General features: G+C 44.3%; 1 protein-coding gene across 1 annotated transcript in view; it reads left to right on the top strand.

The window, feature by feature from the left end:
• The first annotated feature begins 2,726 nt into the window (after positions 1 to 2,726).
• The window catches only part of LOC135901863 ((3R)-3-hydroxyacyl-CoA dehydrogenase-like), an 88,721-nt gene continuing 71,456 nt past the window's right edge, over positions 2,727 to 19,991 (top strand). Inside the window, exon 1 of the mRNA XM_065431696.1 lies at positions 2,727 to 3,001. Coding sequence (XP_065287768.1) covers positions 2,836 to 3,001 — 166 coding nt within the window. The 5' untranslated portion in view covers positions 2,727 to 2,835. The remainder of the gene's footprint in view (positions 3,002 to 19,991) is intronic.

Below are 19,991 nucleotides of genomic sequence, written 5' to 3'. Positions count from 1 at the left end.
CGCAAAACACCCTTTTCCGAGAAGCTCTCTTGGTGCAAACAGACCATGAAGGCGACCGCGAACCAAGTAACAATACACGGTACGCCAAACGTGGCTTGACTTGCAGGCGCCGTCAATTGGACGAAGGAGGCGCATGGTTGATTAACTCTGCTGTGGTCTCCAGTTCTCCAAAGGAAGTGCATGGTCGGTTGACGTTGCTGGCGTCACCGGTTCTCTGAAGGAGGTGCATGGTCGGCTAACCTAGGTGGCGTCGCCAGTTCTCCGAAGATCGCCACCGCCGCAGGACGATTGCAACTACTGCAGCGGGCCGCGATAGGTTTGTAAAGCAGTACCCCTGCAGGCCAATCGTAACAAAGTACACGATGCGTAGGAGTACGATTCCGGTTATTTCTGGGTCCGCCTTCGTATACTTCGCACTAATCCAGCTTCACATTTCTTTAGACTTTACTCAAACGACGTAATAAAACAATACATATGAAGATTGTTTGGTGCCACAAAGAAGCATTTTCCTACTTTACGGCTTGCGATGGCTACATTATTTTTAATAAAAATTTGAAAACCAACTGTCCATCAATCATTCAAGCTGTGTCGGACATGGTCGAATAAATTTCAGGAACGAACTATTCCATCGCACAGGGTTTCCTAGCTTATTTCAGACAAGTTCCTTAGTAAAGCTGGTACAGTATTCAATTATGAGACCTATGGCATTTGATGATCGGTACTCATAGCCCATCAAGGTAATTTTATTGCCTGGTAGTTGTCGGCCGAATCATATACAAATAATTAACGCCTTTAATATGTGAATCTATGGCGTAAATTTAATTAAAGAATTAAATTATGGGGTTCAACCTGCGAAAACGACTTTCTGATTATGAGGCACGCCGTAGTGGAGGACTCCGGAAATTTCGACCACCTGGGGTTCTTTAACGTGTACCTAAATCTAAGTACACGGGTGTTTTCGCATTTCGCCCCTACCGAAGTGCGGCCGCCGTGGCCAGGATTTGATCCCGCGACCTCGTGCTCAGCAGCCCAACACCATAGCCACTGAGCAACCACGGCGGGTTGGCGTAACTTTCGAAGGCAACATTATTGTTGTGTAGCTAAATAATTGAATTAGGACTTTTCATCGTGCTATGTCAGTAGTAATTATTTTTCCGCTCTTTAACCATTACGAGCAAGATCAGAAAGTGCCGCGTGATTTCGCTCCCACGCGCCACGGCACCAGCAGCTCCAAGAGTTATTTCAAGGAACTCTGCTGATTGTCTCAGTGGGCAAGCGCCTGCTGATTGCGATAGGCTGCCATCGTTACGCGGAACAGGTAGATCATTGGTAGCCACCTTTCAAAGGCGATGCCAATAAATCATCCCAATCATAATCATTATCACTAGCGTCGTATGGTGCCACTAGTCACGCAATGTTAGATGCACGCCGCGTAGCGTCGATGCGTACGCACTATGCATTGGAGTTGCATATTATTACGCTATACAGCAGTTGCATAGGTAGCGGTACAAGGAAGGTTGTGTTTCCCATCAAATATGTCTCTCCTACCCACTCCCAAACTTGCCACTTCTGTGGTATGGTATGGCAAAACATTATCGAGGTCCTGCAGATAGTGAGTCATCAGCAAGCGGCCACACCCACGTGGGAACCGGAAGACCAAGCCTCTCGGCCCCATCGTGGGCCTGCTGGACAGCGCAGAGTTGGTCAGCCAGAAAAGGGCTGCGGAGAACCGCCTCCCATTTGACGGAGCTGTTATCGATGATAGTGCTTGACCGGGCACACCCCCGAGCATGTGTTCTAACGTGGCTGTTTCTCCGCAATCCCGGCAAGTACCATCGGTGTAAGTACCCGGATAGATTTTATGTAAGAGCGACGGGGATTGGGATACGTAGTCGTTTGCAGTAGACAGAGCGCTAGTGCTTGAGCTCTGTTGAGCTACGCATAAGGAAGGAAGTAGGTTCTACGACTGAAAGATTGAATGTTTATTTAACATAATTTACGTATACATTAGCAAAGTACACAATTTGGGACCCAACAAAGTGTTTAGTAACCTCATTGTAGGTGGAGGGCGTGTCACGGTTTTTGCAGTCCATGTGTTTCTACGCTACTGTGTAAATAATGTCATACCAAGCAGCGCGCTCGTCTGTTCTTTTAAACCACTTTTTACATTAAAGTGGTTTAAAAATTTTAGCCGGGTGCAATATCCTGGAAATCAGGTGGCTATGAAGCGTTGGCTTATTGCATGACTTATTCTTAATGAAATTCTGTTTGTCATAGCCACATCAATCATTGACATTATTTTCATAGCTACACATTTTATGCCACCTACAGTGACAGATATTTAGCCTTCTTACAACAATGTCCCTTCGACCATTAGCACCCAATATTCGCCATTTCATTCAGAATTCATACACAACACATAATTTACTGTCATGGCGTTATTTGGTGATATCAGGTCCGAGGGACATTAAATACCACACTCCGTTAACCTATGTATGCGGCCAGTACACTCCACTAACAGCTGTGGCCTAGTGTACTTTATCTGAACAGCTCGGATCTGAACAGCTGTTCAGACCCCAGTGCTCCGCTATTGCTGGCGCATTCGGAAATCCACGGAGAGCTCTGAGCCTATTTTATTAGCCCTCTCTTTCCACACCCCTCCCTTCGAACTACACACGTAGACACTCCCTGCAGATCAGTTTCAATCCACTGCTTATGGGCAGGAGTTTCCCAGCGGTGTTTCAGATTCGAGGTCGTGCTTTGCGATTTCAGCTATTCTAAAGCCAGCTGTGTGTTACACGTATCGAAGTTTAGCGGAAAAGTTGGTAGATCACGATGGCTTCAGCGGGCGCTTGTTTCTACGGACGTGTGGCCTTGGTAACTGGAGGTGCAAGCGGCATTGGCCAAGCAGTCTGCAACACCCTGGCCGCCGGCGGGGCCATCGTGGTCGTTGCTGACAAGCAGCTCGAGGCAGCCCGAAAGGTTGCCCTGTCTCTGCCAGGTGGGTCGGCTATGATATTTGCGTCAGTATGGGGCTGTGAAGCTTGCCAAAAGTCGATACTTTCAGGGTTTTGCACATCAAAGTGGCCGTCGCGTAATCGGGCAACTTAACATTTACATTAAAAAAGAAATAAATTTTTTTCAAATTAGTGTGTTCTCAGAAACGTGCGTAAGCATTAATTGCTGTTAATTACATCTTAATGCAAGAGTGCTTTCCGCTCTACGCCTAAATGCCGCTGTCGACGCTAAAACAAAGGCGCAGGAAAGGCACTTTTCTGCATAGTAGAAAACAGATTTTCATGCACATCGCGACACTTTAGTACTTAGCGCTCGTTAACCGAAGAACAGAAGAGAGTGTCTATAGGTCACCTGAAATCAGCCTACCTTGGAGATACACATCACTCATCTGCACCTGCAGAGCACATACATATGAGAGCGTAATCTCCCCTTGAATTCTCAATGGTGTCTGCATCGCAGCCATTTCACGCTTGCGTTCTAGCGGTGGGTAGCTGCAGCGCCCGCATTTACTCAGATGCCACGGGGCGTCCACAAGAATCCCGGCAGAGCAGGAGCGAAGGAATATAAAGTTGCGCGACGGGCGTGTGCTCACTTATGAGTTCTGCAGTCCACGAACGCTTGCAGTCTCTACCGGTGCTTGCACACTTTGACGACGACACAGATACGGAAACTCACACCAGCGAAAGTAGCGTAGAAAAGACGGACTTGAAAGGGTCATAGGTTACTCTAGCCAATCGCTATCGAAAACACAAGGCAATTATTTTACGACAAAAAAAGAGTGCATTTCCCGTATTTAGGCAGGTCTTTCGGTGTCGTAAGCGACCATGACGCATTGTGTTGGTTGGCAAACTTAGGTCCCTTGAGCCCCGCAGGGGCGTCTGCGTCAGCAGGCGTTTGGTGTGTTGCGACACCACGTACCAGAGTGCACGAGAGTTGGACCCTCCCGCGTGTAGCCGTGCGTGGGGTTGAGGGGTTGAGGGGTTGCGCCGATCCTAGGGGTTGAGCCGATGCAGGGTGTTTGGACCTTTAAGGCCCCCCGGCGCAGGCAACACGCCTCTTCGGCCTCGGCATCACTTAGACGGCATCTCCAGACTGAACCATCTGGAGGAAATCGCAGTCGCCTTTTCCTGTCTCTCTCTTCCTACAACCTTCGTCTTTCCCTTACTTTCCACCTTTCCTGTCTCCTTCTCTCTTCTATTAACTTCGTTCTTCTTGGCGGCAAGGTTAACCTTGTGTGGCTATCCTACCTTGGGTACACCATATTTGGTTATAGTGATAGCGTAGGAATGGCGTCGTGCAGACTTGCATGCAAGCTCTGCCGCGTCCCCACGCTGGGCTTCGTGGTGGGCGGGCAGCGCTGTTGCCGATTTTTTTTTTTGTATTTTCATGGGAACTTCTTTCCCCCAACTTCCTGATCGCCCTCAGAAACGAGGGCGCACCGAAGATTTATTTCAGTTTTTCGGACACCAAATCGAGAATTTTCCCCGCTTCCATGTTATTCACTCTGAAAAGCCAAACAAAGCAGTGCGAACCATTTGACCATTCCTTGTGTCAAAGTCCTTGACTGATGTTTTTGGCCAAGTTAGAAGGTGTCGAGGATGGCAAGCGGTGACCTCCTCTTGGAGCTACGCGATTTGAAACAATATGAAAAACTACCGAAACTAGTGTCATTTGGGGACATAACAGTAACCCCGCACCGTACAATGAACACCACCCGCGGTGTTGTTTCGGATGATGATTTGCTTGAGCTGACTGAGGCAAAAATCCTGGAGGGCTTCAGTGAGCAAAATGTGATCAATGTCAAAGAATTAAGATGCGGCGGGATGGGAAATAGATTCAGACGAAGCACCTAATTATTACCTTTGGTTCAAGTGTCTTGCCCAAATCAATCGAGGCCGGGTACATCAAGCTCCGTGTTAGGCCGTACGTGCCAAATCCGCTCCGTTATTTCAAATGCCAGCGCTTCGGCCACAGCTCGCAGAGCTGCCGAGGCCGCCAAACTTGTGCGAAATTCAGTGCCCAAGACCACACCACTGAAACTTGTGAGAACGCTCTCCACTGTGTAAACTGTGACGGGGATCATGCCGCGTACTCGCGGTCGTGCGCATCCTGGATGAAAGAAAAAGAAATTATAACAATTAAAGTAAAATAGAATATATCATTTAAGGAGGCACGCAGGTGGGTTTCATACCTGCCCACGAAAAGCTTAGCCGATGTGACGCGTCTGGGGGCAGCGACACAAAGGCATCCAGCGGCTGTCCGACCCACAAACAGTGAGTCGGCATTTATGCCATCTGACCTCGCGGCGGTTGCAGCTACCGCTGCTCCGTCAACCGAGGAGAAGGGACCATCGACCCCGAAGGCAACATTGGCAACGCATGTGTAACGCAAAAATAAACAATAAACTGCACGTTATAAAGCTGCAATTAGGTTTTTGGCCCTCCGCAACAAAATCGCAGCGAACAGATGTCCTATTCTGCTGCCTCAGAATAGGGCACACATTTGGTACTCACAAGTTTCTGCTTACTAGAAATGAACCGCCAAGCTGTGGTCGATGTGGTGAGAAGCTGACCGTCCTCCACGTCCTCTTGGAGTGCAGCAAAGCCGAATCTGAAAGAAAGAAACATTTTCCTCTTGCATATCGTTATTGCGTACCTCTTCACCCAGCTATGTTTCTTGGTAAAGAACCAATTTTCAACACCAAAGTAGTCCTCAATAACTTAAATGAGGTTGTCCTGCATGTTATGAGCTCAATAAATTCGTAGCGCATCCTCTTTCCAGAGGATGCCGCTGTGACAGTTGTTTTATATAGCACATGATTCCAGGCCCTTGTGTCTCAAGGGCTCTAACGAGGCCATGGTGCTCTAGTGAATTTTAGAAACTGATGGAATTTTTAATACCGTATCAGTATCTTGAAATGCACCTTAATGCTCATAGTACACGTCATTTGTCATCGCCATAATTTTATTACACGTACATTTTAAGCACTTTACAGCGACTATATTTTAGGCCCCTTTACAGCCACGTCACATCAACTTCATAGAACCCATCACTCCACTGCGAAATCACTTAACACTTGCATGACACTTTTTGGCCATACCTGGCCCTTGCGCCACTAAAAACCACACATTCATTCATTCAGGTCCCTTGAGGTTTCCTTACACGGTGGAGGCCCATGCCACAAGAGTTAGACATCACCGCGGTCTACAAGTTTGGACGAATGCATTCTGATGCCCACTGCTAGTCTCTCGCCCCTATTTGACCGGCGCCGCAAGAACAGGACGACGACAATAGCTCAGACGACTTCACCGAACCGCGTGGTGGCTATGGTGCTGGAATGCTAAGCACGAGGTCGCGGGATCGAATCACAGCCACGGCAGCCACATTTCGATGGGGGCGAAATGCGAAAAGACGCGTAGACTTAGGTTTCGGTGCACGTTAAAGAACCCAGGGTGGCCCAATTTCCGGAGTCTCTCACGACGGCATGCCTCATAATCAGTTCGTGGTTTTGGCACCTAAAAACCCATAATTTAGGTTTTTGAAACCGAACCGCCACGAGCAGACACGGAGTTACGAAGCCTTCACTAGCACTTAGAGAGTTAGACTAATATATTTCAACGTGGACTACCCTCGTTTTCGCTGCAAAACAATATCGTCGTGAAGAATTTTTAATCATACGTACAAACTACCTTCTCACTGTGCGCTCTACACTGCGGCCATACGTTCTGCAAGCCGAACATGACGATTCGGCAGCAGGGCGTCTCATGTTGTTACATATGTGCCGCGAGGGTACAAGAGACACAGTACTAGCCGTATCTGACCGCCGACGTCGCTCTTTACGAGAAGACATGCCAAGACTGTCAACAAAGCAAGATGCCATAGCAAAGGCCTGCGGTACTCCTACTGAATAATACACCTCCTTGCCGAACTTGATGGCAGATTTGGATGGATGTACAGGGGTCTTTTGTAACGTCGGCGCCATGTAATAAGTTGACCGCCGTGGCAATCGATTACCTTACTCCCTACGCCGAAACTACAGCCCTGCCCGAAGGTAATGCAGCCGAAGGCACTAAATTATTTGTCCGAATTACGTTGCTACGGCACGGTGCCCCAGAAGTTCTCATCAGCGACAGAACAACAGAATCTGTGTATCTGTCCCGCCAGTAGTGCACATGTTCCGTTCGACTCGCACTCAGAGAAAATGCCAGGTGTAGAAGTTAGTTATAAAGGAATTTTAGCGCTTCTGCTGAACATAGACGTAAAAAAAATTGTTGGGACCAGACGGTATACGGATTGCTTTTCTGCGAAAATATACAGAATTTGTAGCGCTGTATTTATAAAATTTTACTTCACGCATCACTTTCCCAAAGTACAGACCCTCGTAACTGGCATATAGCTAAGATCGTACCCATTGGCCGATATCGTTAACGTATGTATGCTGCAATATGTTCGAACACGTAATATCCAGATGAATTTACACCTGCGTTGAGAACACTCATTGTTCCCCAATCAACATGGATTCCAACAGCGTCTCTTGACAGTCGCACAACTCCTTGAAACAGTTGTTGATTTCGCAGTCAATAAATGATACGAAACAATTGACGGCATTGGTCTTGTTCTATCCAAAGCATTTGATAGTGTACACCATGCCGAATTGATTATAAAATAAGAGTTGTCGGAATTAACGGATGAATGAAACCTTATCCATGCGATATTGCAGTCCATGCAGACCAGTCATGGGAGGACAACCTTCTACTAACCTCAGGCGAGTGGTCGAACGGAACGCCTGAGCAAGATGCTTAACTATGTGTTAGCAATGTAGGATGGCGTAGACGTCCAAACAGATGTGAAGCGATATTGGGATCGAACTTTGGTCGCCGGGCACAGCAGCTAACGCAATGCTCTAAGCACTAGGCCACGATTGCACCCATACTTCACGCGTGTCAAAGCCACTAATTGAAACGTTTGGCACGTGCGTCAGGTGCCAGTTTCTTGCGTTCTTTCATCGTGGCACCTAGTGCCTCGGGATGATGTTTGAATGCAGCGTCTTCCCGATCGGCATTTATTGGTGACGAGTGGGTGCTGCCCACCTAAAACGTTATTCACGTTAGTAAGGTAAAGGGAACTGAATGTGTATGAAAAAAAATAGCATGCTGCAGGTGGTGACTGAATCCACATTCTCCAAATTACGCCTCCGTCAGGTCTGCAATAAGTGGCGCAGCGCAACACAACATGTAAGGAAAAGTAAAAGGATGAAAGACATTCGCTGTCGGTGTTTTGTTTCGTGACATTTGTTTGTAGGCTGCCTTTCTGAAAATTCTGAGGAATAATTTTGTCAGGAATGTATCATCTGGTATGAGCAACTTTAGTGACAGAACGGTATAATATATCTCGCATATACCGCATGTAGTACAGCTGGGCGTGGCATATAGCATACGTATGCCTAAATATATGTGGAACTTCACGGTGACGCCGACACCGACGGAAAACATTTAATTGGAGTGTCCATATAAGTGTTATCGCAATGAACGTAATTCCGCCTTATTTCGCGTTGCACCACATATTGACAATGACACGCGCGTAATGTGGAAGCTGTGGATTAAAAGTAATTCCATCTTGTTTCGCACTGAGCTAATTGTGCAGTATGGCAAACCTACTAGCCCAATCCGCCACCAGTCAAGATGCAAAACGCTTAACTTGGAACGGGAAAGGGCTGACGCTCAATATACGAAGTTTAGGTCGGGTGCAGTAGTCATGGATTTAGTGTACTAATGAAAGTTTTTGTTCAAGCACCGCAGAGCGCCACGTATTGCGTTGATGCTGGGAGCATGTAAAGATGTACGCAGTGGCACTGCAGTAGCAACCACTATACAGTTTGCGTTTTTGCTGCGTCGTGGCGTGCAAAGAAAGTCCGATCTGCCTGGCGAGAAAGTACATTTCTTCGGTGTTTAGCTTGTCAAACGATTAGCTGCGCTCTGTGCGGGTATTGTGCACAGTCATGTGCATGCTTATTTTTTGATTGGCCAAATAATGCATTCAAACATAGAATATTTGCAAAAACGATTCCACGGCTCTTTTTGGTTGTTTTCATCAAATTAAACTTAATAAACTCACACCAAATTCGCAGCTACGGCGATGTGTGCAGTGACACTGGAACGCGATTTCCGGATGCACGGTTACCGCAGCTCAGGAAAATGAAGTTTCACAAGGGCTTAGAGTTGTTCAGCGCGAGTATGTGTGATACATCCGCAGGCTTACATCATCACAGCGTCCTGCGCATTCAATATCAGACTGCCGACTGACCAAGCGAAACGGGCATAAGGATTTGCTACCTGCCGCGGTGGTTCAGTGACTATGGGATTAAATTGCGGAGCTCGAGATCCCTGATTGGACCCCGGCCGCCGCGGTGGCATTTCGGTGGCGGCGAAATGCAAAAACGCTCGCAGTCTTAGATTGTGGTCCACGTTAAAGAATCCCAGGGGGTAATTAATATTCCGGAGTCGTCCACAACCGCGTGCCTAATCAGACCGTGGTTTCGGCACGTGCTACCTCAGAATTTGACATTCTCATGCTCGTTATATTTTTCGCAAATGCTTCAGTGAAGATGTCCACTCACACTGTAAACAGAAAAACACCCAGATGGGCATTTTTGGCTTGTCCTCTAGCGCATTCCCTTTTGTACATGTTTCTACTGTCAATGAAGGGAGTGCAATAATACTCCCATTTAGATGAGAGTGTTTGCAGGGTACATCAGGAGCAATCATCAGTACCATTTTACTCCCGCTTGCAGAAATTCGAAGAGGTACAATGGGAGTTTTATTATTTCCATTTGGGAGCATTTGCGGTGGAATAAAGGTGTTTTTTGGTGTTAATTTAAGAGTAAATAGGTGGAAATAAAGGCATTGTAGTTTACTCCCCCCTACCCCCCCCCCCGTTTCTGGGGCAGTAAATGGGAGCAATTTTTACATCCGAAATAAACCCCTCCAAAGCTTTTACTCACTGCTGGAAGCTCAAAATGCAGTCCCGAAAGTGCAAGCCATTGGCTTGCATTCCCACGAGACTGCTTTTTGAGCACTTAAAAGTGGTTAAAAGCTTTGGAGGGCTTTGTTTCGGGCTGTTCAGACGCCAGGGTAGAAACCTCTTGGAGTTCCTCTTGTGCACTATGAAACATTACATGCAAAGCAAGCACTCACAAAATATTTTATTAGAAATATCACATTTTATATATTGCAGTCCTGCAGTTCCTTCCAACAATGAGTACAAATGGTGACTAGACAGTTTGCACATGTTCAGAACAGTATTTTTTAAGCTACAGGTAATGTAAAAAAATTTCAGTGGCCAGGAGACGGTCTTGCACAATAAAATAATAATAATGACAAACCTATGGCACAAACATAAGAAACCTGAACTTATCACATATTCAGCATTTACCACAAATATATACTTCGATCTAGTGACTAGAAAGCTTGCACAAAGGCTAAAACAAAGAAATCCAGGCACTGTACAATGGTGCCAGTGGCCAGCAAAGAATGAAAAGGCACAAATTTAAGGAACTTATCACACACTTAAAATATATCAACATACGAAGCTTCAACCTGCTTATTAAACAATCCCTTTTCACCGGACCATGCCCAGCACTTTAGCATATGACTAGATTTGTGAAACAGCCAAATTTAAGCCTTGTCAAATTGAAAGTATTGACAATTTTTCTCCCATTTATTACTTCACTTGATAGACCTCAACCGAAGAAATAAATTATGGCATCTCAATTCCCCAAGTATGCAATAATTAATTAAATTACTTTTTATTAAGACTCAAAATGCATGTCAAGAGCAGTGCTGCTTCAGAGGTGTAAAAGGTTATGCATGTAGCAATAAAACCAATTGCAATTTCATGGCACCGGATACTGCCAACATGTATGCACACCACGGTCGTGGTGATTAAAGCCCAGTCCACTTAACACTCCACGGGACAAGAGGGTAGGGAGTGTCTCCCTGTATTTCCAAGAGAAGTGAACAATCAGAGGGGACAGTTTGGCAGCTTTCGGCGACACAATCAGTTCATGCCCTTAACTTCAATTCAATTCAACTACTACACACTGCCAACTTCACTTTCGGTGAAGCGACAAATAACCTTTTTAAAGTCCGAGGCCTCTCTGCCAGAAGAGTGTTTTGGACAAGCCGTACAAAGGTGTTGTAATTATTAATTTGTAGCACTCTCATGGAACTGAGGCTTCGCACCATAAATATGGAGTCAGCAGCTACTTAAGAAGCCGGGACACCAAATTTTCGTGTCAGTACTCTCCTTTAACAATCTTGCATTGATGCCAGTCAGTGGTAGTCTGTGCGACTTAGTACAACAGAAATAAAAGTGAAAAACCTTAGCACTATATTGAGAGGTCAACTCATCCCACTTATTGAGCTGAAAGCTGAAACACAGCACAGGTGACCAACATTCCTGAGGGCTTTCTTGCACAGCTGTGCTCATTACAAACATTTTGGTGTGCAAAAATAAATTGCCTATAATGTGACTGAATATAACATTTATCTACCGAAATAAATAATAAAAATTAAAGGCACTTTTTAATACTCCTAAAGCCATATATAAAAAAAGGTTTCACTAGGCCATTTGCCCAAACATTCTTGAAGCCGGTTCATACTGAATCAAATTCGAATGGTGCATAACATAGGAGCCAGTACGTTAAAATTAGCTCACAGTATATCTGCTACTGTTGCTTTTGTGTATCAAGCTCAGCACCTTTACAACATAAAACACATGAGCTGTGCACTACTAGTCACTTTGATGCGTTGGCCACTGTATCTTAAACAAATGCACATTGCAGAAAAAAGCCGGCACATATTTTTAAAATAAACTGTGGCAAACAGCTCAAAAAGAACTAGGAAAACCATTGTGTGGAAGGCAACAATATTACAAAACACAAGCAATAACTTAACACTTAAGCTTGACGGCCACATTATGATTGAAGTATTACAGTATTGAGGCAGTTTAACGTCCACTGTCTTTTTGCAACCCCTACTTGCCGAGAAGGCCCCGGTTTTCACTTCGCAGCTGAACCACAACTTCATATGCAGCAACAGCTGGCTGGTGAATTTAAAGTGAGGCACGGCATAAACATGACCACTTCAGGAGAAGATGCCATTGGCAATACAGAGGATGCAGAAACATGGCGAAATGGTCAGCTGAGGCACATCTTGATGGACTGCGCACCCAACAATATCTTTAACACGACAAGCTGCTACTAGACAGAATGCCTGCATTCAATGACGAGACATGCACTGCCGGTAAGCATGCCAATGACAGGATTTCAGTTGCATACGAAGTGAATAATTTCTTGTGATTGGGAAGTCAGCCATGCCAAGATGTTTCAAAAGCACCCAACTGCCGTCTAGACTTGTCTACTGCAGCAATACAAAAGCATGGACTGCAAAGCTTTTTGAAGGCGTACATGCGCCTCACTGACCGCTATGTTGCAGCGAAGAACAGAAGTGCAGTTATCCTAAATGCATCGGCGCACACCACACTAGATAACTTTGCAGCTGCGAAGTTGGCATTTCTGCTTCCTAACACATCAGATTGCCCAGCTTTTGAACCAAAGCATCATTTGGGCTGTGAAACTACACAAGAATCGGCTGCAAAGAAGTTTTTTAGGCCTTGAGTGTGGCCACTGGTTAGTAGCCTATGGCTCTTCCAGGAAGTCTGCATGGCCTCTGAAAAAATTGATTAGTTGAAGAGCTTTGACGCGCAGCTTTGTGTGCGTTAAGTTCAGAAATGCATGTTCTATGAATGTTAACATGTTGTGCGCCTTTCGTGGGTATTCCACATGAAACACCCAAAAGGATGCAAAGAGGCAGGCTACTCCCGAAAGCAGCGAGGAGACTTGAAACTCTAGTTGCTTGTCGATGTGCAGTGCAAATCCTTCATCCTGCACCAGACACGGGGTCAGCGGGGCTTCTTCCTAAGGTTAAAAAAAGGAATGCTATTGTGTAAAGTCTTTTAGAGTCAATAACGCTGAACCAACTACAAAAAAAAAACATTTTCGCTTTAGACCCACACGCGAGTAGTGGGTATTTAAGAGAAAGCCGGACATGTCCAGTGACTATTGTTATCCTGATAAAAAAGACTTTCTTTCGTTTGTTTTTGCTGCCCAAGTGCTGAGGACAAAATTAGTTTTCAAGAAACATTTGGCTTCACAAAAAAATATAAGCACCTAATGAGTTAAAGTAGTTGTTGCAGATCTTTCCGAATTCACATTTTGGTTGGCTCCCAAAGCAAAGGATGGTGGGTGCTGCTCTAAGAATACTTAGCAATAGACTACAGGTCAAAAGCCTTGATTTCGTTTCGTGCCGTAAAGGAACCTGCTACAAGCACATACAGACCGCATGTGTCGCAATGGTGGAACCATTTATTCAGCCACATTTCTCATTTTCCTAATCCAAAACTAAAATAATCCAACTTGTTTTTTAAGATTGCTTTAGTAAAGCCAATAAACTTATTTTAGGAAAGTCAGACTGCTTTTTTGAAGAGTATTTTATCATAAAGGTCATTTACTGATCTGGCCAAACTTGAGCACCTCTCGTGGGACATTTAGGGCTGTTGAGGGAAGAGATACTTGCTCGAAATTCAAACTTTCATGGCAACAGGTTGGCAAAATTTTGCAACCGCGCACTACATAAATTCAAATAAGAATAAAGAAAAATCTCTAATATGCAACACTTCGTTCTTGCTTTTGATATTGTAGCAGTGATACTCTGCGGTAATCAGTTGCAATTGAGGCAACTGACATGTAGTCTGTCACTAAATATTCTTAGAGCTATAGCTACAATACTTTTCTATTAGTACTTAACCAAATGTGGATTCGTAAAAATTCGCACAAGGCAGTTCTGGCTCACCAGGCAGTTCTATACTTTTGCATAGAAAACAATGGTCTCATTGTACATGACACTCAGACAACTGATTACAACTTTTTCATTAAGATTAAGATAGCCACCTCCATGCCCCCGACAAACATGCGGTACTTGAAGGGACACCAGAGGCAAATACTAAGTCAATGTGGATTGTCAAAATATAATTCCAGAAACCTCACTGCACTTGTTTCGTGCCAAGAAAAGATAAAATCACGTTTGAAGGGTTCGGATGCCTTTGGCGCAATTCATATAACCAGCCCGCAAGTGGCGACTTTGCATACGCAGTCACCGCCCTTTACTGCCATCGGTGAGTAAAACTGTGCCCAACAGACATCACGGTTTTCTGCAGAAAGCGCAAGCACGCAGCCAAGAAGCAACAGAGCAAAGAGAGAGTGTTGGAAGCGCTGCTGCAGCTGCTCTTAGTCAAGTGGTGTGGACTGTTCAGGAATACCACAATATCACATGGATGTGGCATTCTCTGCTACTCGCAGTACGCCAGTTTCTTGAGCCAGCAAAACCAGCTCAGCACTACACGATAACTACTGGAATGTGAAAATACAGGCGATAGAGTGGAGAAAATTAAACCCTTCAACCACCCGCGTGGTTGTCAGGGCTTCCTTTTTCTAAATATGAAATAGAACTGGACATCTTTTTCGTCTTACATTGCAATACAATTATCTATTACAAGTGGTTGATAACTAGTGACAGTTATAATGAGTGCCGTTGTCATCAGGCTAGTACTTGAATGTCCTGGGGGAGTCTGATCGTCTCTTGCCCTTACGTAAATTTCTCGATTACGAAAGCTTCGTTCAAGATAATAGTGAGGCCTTAAATGTTCTTGAGCTCTAATTTATCATTTCAGCTTGACTTAATATTTGCCTTTAGTGTCCTTTAAAAGCATGATGCCTATTGGCAAAAGTATCCTGTGGCAGTTAGAGGAAATAAACAAAAGCATTAGGTATTGGGCGAGTTGGTTGTACATGGTTCTTATTAGCGTTTTGCACGCACAAAGACGGGACGTCAAACAAAAAAGGGACACACAATATGAGCAATCTCAACTGGATTTTATTGTGGCAGCAACATATACAGTGAAAGCTCGTTAATTCGAACTTCAATAGTTCGAATTTATGGATAATTCGAACTGTACGATTTGGTCCGGCGAAGCTCCACAGAAGTCTATGTATAAAAAAGTCCGTTAATTCGAACGCGAGAAGGTTCCCTCACGGATAATTCGAACTAGGCTCGCCTGGCACACGGCCAGAGAAACACGCCTACTGCCCACACACAAGGCTGTATTGTCTCCGAAACGGAGAGAGCGGCGAGAGAAGGCAAAATCGGAAAAAAATCTAACCGACGCGGGGTCAGCCAGAAGGCAGCGGCGGCTGCCGCCTCTCCATTCTACGTAACCTCCAAGACTTCTTACCCGTTGCGAATTTCGGAGGCTTTACAAATCTTGTACAGCTGCTAATGTTGTGCGGAGATGGCACGGCAAGCGCCAAAACACAGCGAATCAAGTACGTCGCAGCTGCGCTTGCAATCAAGAACCAACGAATCAGGGCCTTCGCCACCTTCACATGTTCAGCGTCTTTGTCTCGGCAGTCTTCATCGGTTGTGCACCTCTGTTTTCAGATTAGGAGGTATCAGCCATCGCGATTCGTTGTGATGGTGTTAAGCCTCGGCTAACGTTCGTTTCGGTGGACATCGGTGGTGGGGCACAGTCGGACCCAGAGCTTCGACTTGAAGATGGCGTGTGCCCGCAGCAAACGCCATCACTTTCTGACATGCCCTACTGCTTCCAAATCGCAGTCTACTGTTGCTTTCCTTCACTTTCGTTAGTTCGAACTTTTGTTAACTCGAACTCAAGCAGCTTCCCCTTGCGGTTCGAATTAACGAGCTTTTACTGTATAAACGCCTCCACAATCAGAAAAAAAATGAGATGGCAAGAAAACAAACAAAACCAGGTTTGCTGCAAAACTGCATAGCTACATGTGCCGGCGAAACCAAACGTTGGCACTGTCATACCTTTTCACCGCCCAGAAACCTCACTTCCTTATCCCTTAATGCTACAGATGGGGCACTAACACAACTCTGACCATGCCAAAGAATTTCTCTGGCTTCAACTATCTCCCTGGTTAAGCAATTTATGTGAGAAAATAATATTGTGCATCTGTTAAAGATAGGATAACACCCATTGCATGACTTGAAGTGTTCTGCCATGTGGCCTTCAATGCCTTCCTTTACCTTGCGGTGATGTTCTGCTAGCCTCTCGTTTATGCATCGGCTGGTTTGACCGATATAACGCCCGATATAACACCGCACGAGTTCGCTGCATGCAAAGAAAGTGTAGTATGTTGGGTTCCCTTGACGTGCGGCAAGTGTTATATCGGTCAAACCAGCCGATACGTAAACGAGGCTAGCAGAACATCACCGCAAGGTAAAGCAAGGCATCGAAGGCCACATGGCAGAACACTGCAAGTCATGCAATGTGTGTTATCCTATCTTTAAGAGATGCACGATATTATTTTCTCACATATTTCGCTTATATCATATGTATCACATATATTGCTTCTGGGCGGTGAAAAGGTGTGACAGTGTTTGGTTTCACTAGTGGCTATGCAGTTTTGCACATGGTTTTGCTTGTTTTCTTCCCATCCCGTTTTTTTTCTTTCCGATTGTGGAAGCGTATATATATGTCGCTGTCACAATAAAAACCAGCTGAAGTTTGCGCATATTGTCCCTTCTTCGTTGGACGTCCCGTCCTTGCGTGCAAGTCTAATAAGAAATAAACAATCTGCTTTTAATTCCTGTGTACTCATTTTAATAGCCAAATATAGCACACTGAAACACAAAGTGAACAGAAAGCCAATCAGAATGATAAATGCAACAGAAGCATCTTGATAGTCAGAATCCTACAGGCACTCACCTGCGTAATGATGCTATCTATGGGCTCTTTGCAGCGCTTTGCTACAAACTGCAGAACTGCCAGAACAGCATCCTCTGTTAAAAAAGAAATCAGATATTGTAGAATGCTTAGGAAACCTTTCACACCAAACAGCTTACAGCTTTTATATAGTGCCTCAGAGCCCTGCATGGGTAAATAATCTACTGTGATAAACACTTGAGGTACACATAACTAGTGCTTTAATCTTCCAATGGATGATTACCACCAGTAGCAATGACTGTGGGTCTAGTTTCGTCTGCTTCCTGCTCAATGAAACGGGAAGAAATGGTATGTGCTGAAAACTCGCGCGCTTGCTCCACCCTTAGAACTATGGCATATTTTAACATTTCTTTTAGATGTTTTCCCTCATGTTTCATGATTTCGTAACATACTGCCAAATATTCCACATATCGAAACATACATACATCCTATTTTTTAACTGTAGAGAAAACTATGGTTACAACACTTCAGAACAAGATCACAAAGAATTCAGAACATCACATTAGACAACCACTAAACCACTCATCTCAAAAATGTTGAAGTGGCAGCAGTGTTCACAATGAACATACAACCAAAATTTTTTCAAAGGTTCCGTATTAGCAAAGTTACAGGCCTTTGCTACCCTCCTCACTGCACTCTGTTCTCTCTGCATATTCCCACCAACTCCATGCAGGGCAGCGAAAAGTAAGGGTTGTGACAACACCCTGCGTGCATTACAGCATGCAAAGGAGGGAGCAGTAAAGCCGGGAGAAGAGCACAAGATTCTTTTAAATTTTTGGGTTCTTCGCAGAGCATAGCATTGCTACATTCACAAAGATGGTCATTACAGAATGACTTATGCGATGTGCATGTTTATACAATGTGCAAAAAAAAGCCAGAGGTGATTTAGGAGCCCTTTAACTAGCTCATTTAGGTTAACTCAGCTCTACGTTGTAGAACTGAGAAAACGCATAATAATTGCCCATTACTGGCTTAGGTAAGCAGCACAAATATAGTTGAGTAAGGTATACAAAAAACAATTTGCTTTATAACTCTTGACAAGTACAAGTAAAAAAGAAATTCAAGGTTTCAATTCAGCCAGCATTGCCGACTTTCTGATACCTGATACCAACCCCACCACCACCGCAGTTGCCATCACCCCACAAAAAACAATTCCTGAACTCCCTTTAAGGGCAACACCGGCGATTTTTCTATGTCCACTGATTTTAATAAAATTTGGAATATGTGTTCTCTTTTGCCCTCTGAGTATCTGTACCAAACTATACGGCTGAAGATGAATTTTAAAGATTGGTTGCATTCTTGACTCGCGACTTTCTACTGTCCACTGTGTTTGTGACATCAGAGACAATACCGTCACTGTTGCTGGAATCCTCACTTAAATTGCCACTGCCTAGTTTGGAAACTCTGTAAGAGCTCCTTGTGTCAGGAGAAATGATCCGCTTGGCTTCTTTGGCGTTAGCACCACATGTACTGCATGTTTACATTATGGTGGTGTAGGATCTATTGTCACACGAAGCAGCTACCTATTTCGGTATCTCATTTATTGGTTATTTAAAATTACTGGTGAACTTCTAAGCAAACTAAATCACCCTACGGGTGACAGAACTGCCAATGCCATTTGAATATGACAATGTTACAATATGGTTGAAAAAATGCGAGTTGCCCTTTAAGAGCGTCATCATAGAAACATATTTACCGGATCCCACTTCGGAAAATGCCACAATCTCTTCTGGCTCTCCAAAGCTCAGAATAGTGTAACCAAGCTGCTTGCAGCCATTCTCCATTGCCTCCATCACGTTTCTTTGGAAAAGTAGGTCAAACTCCACGAGAAGCTGGAAAGAAAACAAAGAATGTTCAAGAATTCTTTGATCTACTAGCAAACTAATGCAATAGTGAGAACCGATTGTGCAATAACAGCCAAGGCAGCAGATGTCAAACATCTCTTAGAGCAGGCATCACATAGTAGTACATAAGCTTAGGAGCAAGCAACCAGCCAATAAACCTTCGTACGGCATCAGCATACTGTCGAATTTAAGATTGCTTGTTAGTTACTACATAAGAAAACAGTCAACAAATCAAGAAAGCCAGGTAAATTATGGTTGATTTAAACGTAGAAGCGATAAGAAAAAGGGAAATGAAAGTGGACAAATAAACAAGTAGCAAATGGTCTTTTAGTCCACGTTTTTTTGTAACTGCCTTATGAGTGCTATGTTTAAATAAGAAATAATTATTCACGCATAGTTCATCTATATTCATTGAGTGTTTTCTTTTATAGCAGTAACTCACAATCAAGCACCTTGGGTCACTTCATTCTTCTCACTCATTCCATAGAAGAGTTCTCGACAGGCAGAATTAATGCCAAAGAAGGGCTTATCACCACATTATGTGCGCGGTGAACCAAAAAAAAAGTGAATGGTAGAATAGTCACTATTGTAGTCTTGAAGAAACGCACACATAACTTGTCTCCCTACTGTACCTGTTGTCCTTCGCTCCTTTAATTTGCCTTTTAGTTATACTTCCACATTTCAATCAAGCAATTAGTTTCCACTATGCTTTCTCTGCCTTCCCTGTTTTCTTCTTACACAACCAACAGCAATAAAGGCACCTTTCAATTAAGTCAACTGGTGAGTTGTGAGACATCTAAAACATTGCCTCTCCAGATAAATTATGCCCATTGGGCGAATGGCAGTACCTTGAAGCTGTATGAACATGTATAAATCATTGGAATGTGACTGTACCACATCTTTGAAGACAAATGTGACTGGTGGAACACTGTATTAAAACTTTTTAACCTTGTTTATAGCACTATGCTGATGCATATATTCTACACACTTCATATGCTGAGCATCTTATGGTTGTGCTCTTGTGATTACTTTATCATTACAAAAGAATTTGCTAAGCTTACTCATCCCAAAATACAACTCAGTTTTGTTATTCCATGTTATTTTGTCACTGCAATACACACACTTGTTTGCTTTGTCCTGAAAGAAAAATGCCACAATTACTGACTGAAACTCTTAAGCCACTGCCTTAACCTAAAGCTAAGAACCCAGTAAAACAAAAACAAGAAAGATGACAAAAGCTCTTGCTAGAGCATACCGATGCCT

This window comes from Dermacentor albipictus, chromosome 2 (genome assembly GCF_038994185.2).
Source record: "Dermacentor albipictus isolate Rhodes 1998 colony chromosome 2, USDA_Dalb.pri_finalv2, whole genome shotgun sequence".
Classification (NCBI taxonomy): Eukaryota; Metazoa; Arthropoda; class Arachnida; order Ixodida; family Ixodidae; genus Dermacentor; species Dermacentor albipictus.
The sequence above is the reverse complement of the archived record's forward strand: the minus strand, read 5'-3'. Positions and strand labels throughout refer to the sequence as shown.